Source organism: Capsella rubella, unplaced genomic scaffold (assembly GCF_000375325.1).
Source record: "Capsella rubella cultivar Monte Gargano unplaced genomic scaffold, Caprub1_0 scaffold_2, whole genome shotgun sequence".
Taxonomy (NCBI): domain Eukaryota; kingdom Viridiplantae; phylum Streptophyta; class Magnoliopsida; order Brassicales; family Brassicaceae; genus Capsella; species Capsella rubella.
Window position 1 is genome coordinate 6,881,637 of NW_006238922.1, and position 6,000 is coordinate 6,887,636.

Sequence of the window (6,000 nt, forward strand, 5' to 3'; positions counted from 1 at the left end):
CAAGTTCCCCAACTTCCACGTAAACATAATTGGAAGATATATAGATAGACACATTCATGGAGTTCAAGTTACAACACAAAAACATGTGTTGTATCTCCTCCACTTGTAAAGTCGATTCTAAAAGCTTCTCTAAGAGTGTTGAAATTACAATATAGGAATTTAAACGAACTCGCATGTCAAATCAAACACGAACACATGAATATGTAATACGTAAATTTATCGATTTTGTTTAGTTTTAATGTTGTTATAGTATTTTAGCTTAAGAAACTTAGAATAGTAGAAGACAGCATATGGTGTAGGTTCAAAAAGTTTCAGAATATTCGATATATATGATGACACACTCAAAATATTTGACGTAGCATAAATACTGTTTCATATCGCATCATGCTCTTATATTGGTTGATGCTTAATATTATAAGACATCGTACTTGTTTGTTTCATGATATCGCATCCATTTCGTTAGCTAAATGGATGCTTTTAGATTAGGTTACACTAAATTACAATGTTGTTGAATATTCAAAATAACGAGGACTTGGACTTTTCTAAGTCCTCAACCCACTTTTACGTAAAGGTAATTGGAAGCAATAAATGCACAATAAGCGATATTTGTGTTTATCTACCAGTACTACTCTAGAACAAAACCATGTCCATAAGGATGTCTTGGGAAGAAATGTCTAGAGCAGAGTCGAATTCGGTTTCACCAGAAGGATCTCTATGTTTAAAGTCTGGTTTAAGAGATCTTTGTATCTTTTTCATTTCTTTTGCGACTTCCACCATCGTTGGAACTTTCCCTTTATGACCAACGCATCTCAGTGACAGCATCAAGAAAGCTTTCATTTGACAAAGCTCTAGTTCTCAATTTTCACACATCTTTGGTTCAGCAATCTCATTCACTCTCCCCTCTTCCATGAAATGTAAAATCCAATTTATAAACTTCATCTTTGCCATGTTTATAGAGTCATCACCATTACCATCACCTTCACGATATATCATGAACATCCCAATGGGAAATACATCCGTTTCCTCCGAGACCACGCCACTTCTCATGACATGTACTTATCGTCCAAGTAATTATACGTCCCCACTACTTTGTTAACATGGACAAATACTTCTCCTTTTGGAATCGAGCCGTGCAAGAGAAATCACTTAGCATCACAACACCATCTTCACTAACAAAGATATTGCCAAGACACATACTCGTATGTACCAAAAGGCCTTGGGAACGCAATGTGAAGGTAAGCTAAAGCTGTAATATCTTCGCCAACAAAGATATTCCCAAGACACATACTCGTATATATCTTCTGCTACCTTCATTCTCCTATTCCGCGGCTCTTCGCTAATATCTAAGCTGTAATATTTCTTAACACGGTGATTTTCTTTAACCATGGCGCAACACTATGAAAACACAAGAATCGATCAAAGTCAAACCCAAAACACAGACAAAAGCACTAAGCTCTTAATACAAACAAACATAGCTAATTTTCAGCACACTCTTAGATTATTATTATTATTATTATTATATTTTTTTTTTCTTTTTTTGTGAAGGACTGAAACAAGCACAACTTAACGCATTGAAACATTCCGTGAAATATCTCAAGGCAGGCATGCAAAATGAATATGTGTTTTTAAGTCTTGTTTAACAACGACTTAGGAAGAGGAAGAAACATCTTGGGGAGAGTTGAATTGGGTGAATTCACCTACAGGAGAAAAAGAGACCTTTTGTATCTTCTTTAGTTCTTTGGCAACTTCAACCATCGTTGGAATTTCACCTTTATGACCGACGCATCTTAGTGAGAGCCTTAGGAAAGCTTTCATTTGAGAAACCTCTTCTTCTGAAATTTCACCCATCTTTTCTATCATCTGTGGATCTGCAATCACATCCATTCTTCTATCTTTTCCCCCAAATTTTAACATCCAAAATTGATGAGAGTCATCACCAACATTCCTTTCACTGTAACCTTTAATACTGGCTTCTACCCAAATATTCGTAGATCTTTTATCTCCAATTAGAAATCCTTGCAATATCAAAACTCCAAAGGCAAAGACATCTGTTTTCTCCGAGACGACTCTATTTTTCCGGTAATTAAGGTCGGTAAGGGAACCAAAGAATCCCTTTCGATTATCAACCTTGACAAATGTTTCTCCTTCGGGAATTGAGACGCAGTGAGAGAAATCAGTCAGCTTCCCAACACCATCTTCATCCACTAAGATATTCCCAGGAGAAAATATCCTATATACTAAGGGCCTTGGGAAGGCGGTGTGAAGGTAAGCTAAAGAAGTGGCGATATCCTCAGCTATCTTCATTCTCCTTTTCCACGTCTCTTTACTTATATCTAATTTGTAATGTTTCTTGACACCATCATAAACCATGACTGGATTTTCAAACTCGAGACAGCATCCAACCAATTTCATAAAGTTTTTGTGACCACTCACCATCGATGATACTGCTATGTCCCTGCTAATACTTCCATCTCGATCTATACCGAATATCTTGACGAGTATTTTGCGGTGGTTCTCGTTCTTACCTGAATACCAGTTGGTCCAGTCGTAGCAGCCATAACCATATATTTTGGAAAGACAATTAGATTTGCTGAAACTGTCAGTGGCATTGAGGATCTGATCAGCAGAGAAGAATTTGATGGGATTGGATTTGCCATTGCAACATTCTATCAGCTCTTCTAACAACTTTGCCCCTCTCTCGTTCGCTACTATATCAGATTTTGTTGGCTTCTTCTTCATCTTGTTCCTCAGCCAATCCATCTCAAAACAAAAACTAGAAAATAGAGAGAAAAACAAAAAAAGAACTTTACATTAAAATCAAATGAACCAGATGATTCAAGGCTCGCACAATGAGTTGAAAACGAAATGAGATATTTTAGATAATTTTTTTATGGTACTCAATTCTTGTTGACTATGTTGGAAAAGAGATTTGAGGACTTGGACTTTTGTTACTCTCCCCACCCCACCTCTGCGACAAAGATATTTGGAAGAAATAATGATTAAGTTTGCAAACGAAAGAGAAGAAAGCTAAACCGCCGAAGTCTAGAGCACTGTGAAACATGAACACGATATACTCCCCTCCTTACACACGCAGCACAACCCACCGAAATATGAGGCGACTTCCGCCGCGAAAGCTAAACAGGTTAAGATGCACGGCGGCTCGCTAGTCGCCTACTCCCAATTAACTCCCTCTACTGCCCTCATCCGAGAGGGATCTGGCTCGGCATCGACTTCGATCCCAGCACGGACTACACCCGCTACGGCCACACCTCCGCCTCACCTCATATTTCTTCCACGCCTCAGTACCGCCGGAGAGGATAGCATGACTAGCTTCCTCCTCGAATGTTCCCGACCTTTCACTGAAGCACAAAAAACTAACCTAACCGAAAGGGACAAGAAGGACAAAAAACTCACCACTACTACGAAGGGGACCAGAGGCCACCGGAAACAAACCGCCAAAGCTTACCAAACCAAGGAAACACTTCGACTCCCCTTCGGTTGACACTTGATACGGTGAAGAGAAGTTATAAAGCTCCAGCGGAACTACTTCGTTAAGGAATTAGATGATGTAAACAAGTGGAAAAGAAGAGATTATTGCATGCACATCGTAAGTTAAACGTTCTACATTATAAGCTATAATTCTTACTTTCTGCTTCTTTTCATGGCCTCACAAGACAACGATATTTGATGTTTTCTGATAAATTTTTGTCTTTTGTATTTCATCAGCTCAACTCATTTTCGGCATCTCTTTTTGTTTATTATGGACAAGCAAACAATAAACAAGTCATGTTTTCTTTGTGCAAAAACAAGTAGAATAACAGAGGTTGGGGGAAAAAAAAAAACAGAGGTTGGGGATTTGGGGTTCGCTTATTAATAAACATTCAACAATGTTGATGGCAAGAGCCGATGATAGTGAGAAGAAAGCGCTATATGTAAATGGTTACAATTAAATTAGTCAAAAAAAACAGATTTTTGTCCAAATAGATATACAAAATTTTGTATTTCTTTATCCCATATAAAACTTGGTTACTTCTGAATATTATTATATTATTGGTCATAATACTAATGTTTTAACCAAAATAAATCGTGTCAATTAAATTAGTTTAGCAAAATTGTATACTTTTTAATAGAGTGATTTTATACAACATATTGATTTTTTTATAATTTAAAAAAAAAAAAATTCGGTGCGTAGCATAAAATCTCTTGATAACACTAATCAAAACAGATGGGTCGATCAAACCAAAAGGTCAAAACATACAGACACAAAGCACTAAGGTGAGATCTGACAAAATTAAAAGAAAAGCTTCATAATGTCTTTATTACAAACACATTCGTTAATTGCTTTCTTCTGAGAAACCGAAACCAGGTCAACATAAGCCATTGTATCATTTCGTGAAATACCTGAAAGCATAAGCGATACACGTAAGCAATGCCTATGTGTTTGTAGTCTGGTTTGAGAGGACGACTGTGGAAGACATGTCTTGAGCAAAGTTTAATTGGCTTTCACCTGAAGGAAAAGGAGAAGAGGAGTCGGCAATATTGAGAGATCTTTGTATTTTCTCTAGTTCTTTGGTAACTTCCACCATTGTTGGAATTTCTCCTTTATGACCGACGCATCGCAGTGAGAGCATTTTGAAAGCTTTCATTTGAGAAAGCTCTTCTTCTGAAATTTCACCCGTCTTTTCTATCATCTCTTGATCTGCAATCTCTTCCATTCTTTGCTCTTCAATGAATTTGAACATGGTTGCAGAATCATCATCATCATCCCCTCTACCTTCACCAACAGCTTCACTGTCAGTTTCTTCTGAAAATTGTCTTATTTGATCATTGATCTCCGACATGGCTGCAGAGTGATAAGATTTATTATCATCATCAGCTTCTCCTTCTTCATCATCATCATATTTCCAGTTTCTATATTTATAGAATATATCTCCCATTAGAAACCTTAGCATTAACATACCAAAGGCAAACACATCCGTTTCCTCCGAGACTACCAGATTTCGATGGTATTTCTCATCCATGTAACCAAGTGTTCCTGCCAATACGTCAACCTTGACAAATGTTTCTCCTTGTGGAATTGAGACGCAGAAATAGAAACCAGTCAGCTTCGCGACACCATCTTCGTCCAATAAGATATTCCCAGCAGAAAAACTCCTATAAACGAATGGCCTAGGGAAGGCAGTGTGAAGGTAAGCTATAGCAGTGGCCATATCCTCTGCTATCTTTGAAGATGCAGTTCCAGAACAGCTTGCTGTGAAGATCAGGAAGCTGCATCTGTTCAGACGCCTGAGACCACATCAGACGCCTGGGATCACATCAGACACTTGAAGTTGCTGACATGGAGTCGTGAGATGACGTGGCAAAGCTTAAGTGGATGGAGTGACGTGCTAAGGAAGATTTCTTGCTTGGCAGCAAAGATAGAGACGATTTGCGTGTGAAGATATGGTGAATATTCTTTACATCAAATAAGGAAAGGATGAGCTTGACAAGCAAGTATATTCCGTTTCCGTGAGATCCTCGAAGATCCTAGGGTTAGGGTTTCGAGTAGTTAGTATAAATAGTCTAGGTGAGACCACGAGCCACTTTGAACACTTTAGACTCTTTGTACGTGATTGTAAAACTTCGAAGCTAGAAAAACAAAAAGCTGAGAAGGTGAGTGTTTGTTTTCTCTTGGGACTACACGGGTGTAGGAGAGATAGGTTTAGTGCTCGTTCTTTAGTCGGGTTCAATTCTATTGGGAGGAATAGATTGAGTAAGAGCCGAGACAAAATTGTATCCTAGGAAAAGATAAATTTTGTTAATAAAGATCGAAGGAAAAAGCGTTTGCTTGGCGCGTTCCAAGCGTAACTGGCTGTGTGTCTCTCTATACGTTTTCAATTGGTATCAGAGCGGACGCCTGATAAAAGATCTGCTATCTTTTCAACAGGTGAGATCCTGCAACAGAGGGTATGGAGAAATCACAGCACTACGTTGCTATAACTAAGCCGTTTAAGTTGGATC

The 6,000-nt window shown here is 38.2% G+C and overlaps 1 protein-coding gene and 2 pseudogenes across 1 annotated transcript; all 3 read right to left on the minus strand.

Annotated features, from left to right (window-relative positions):
- Positions 1-630: 630 nt before the first annotated feature.
- LOC111832148 lies at positions 631-1,386 on the minus strand (annotated as a pseudogene).
- Positions 1,387-1,394: 8 nt separating this feature from the next.
- On the minus strand, positions 1,395-3,545 carry LOC17895634 (probable inactive receptor-like protein kinase At1g65250). The gene has a single exon (XM_006301901.2). It carries the CDS (start codon positions 2,758-2,760, stop codon positions 1,648-1,650), a length of 1,113 nt encoding a protein of 370 aa, XP_006301963.1. The 5' UTR covers positions 2,761-3,545; the 3' UTR covers positions 1,395-1,647.
- Positions 3,546-4,433: 888 nt separating this feature from the next.
- Positions 4,434-6,000, minus strand: part of LOC17894126 — an 8,495-nt pseudogene continuing 6,928 nt past the window's right edge.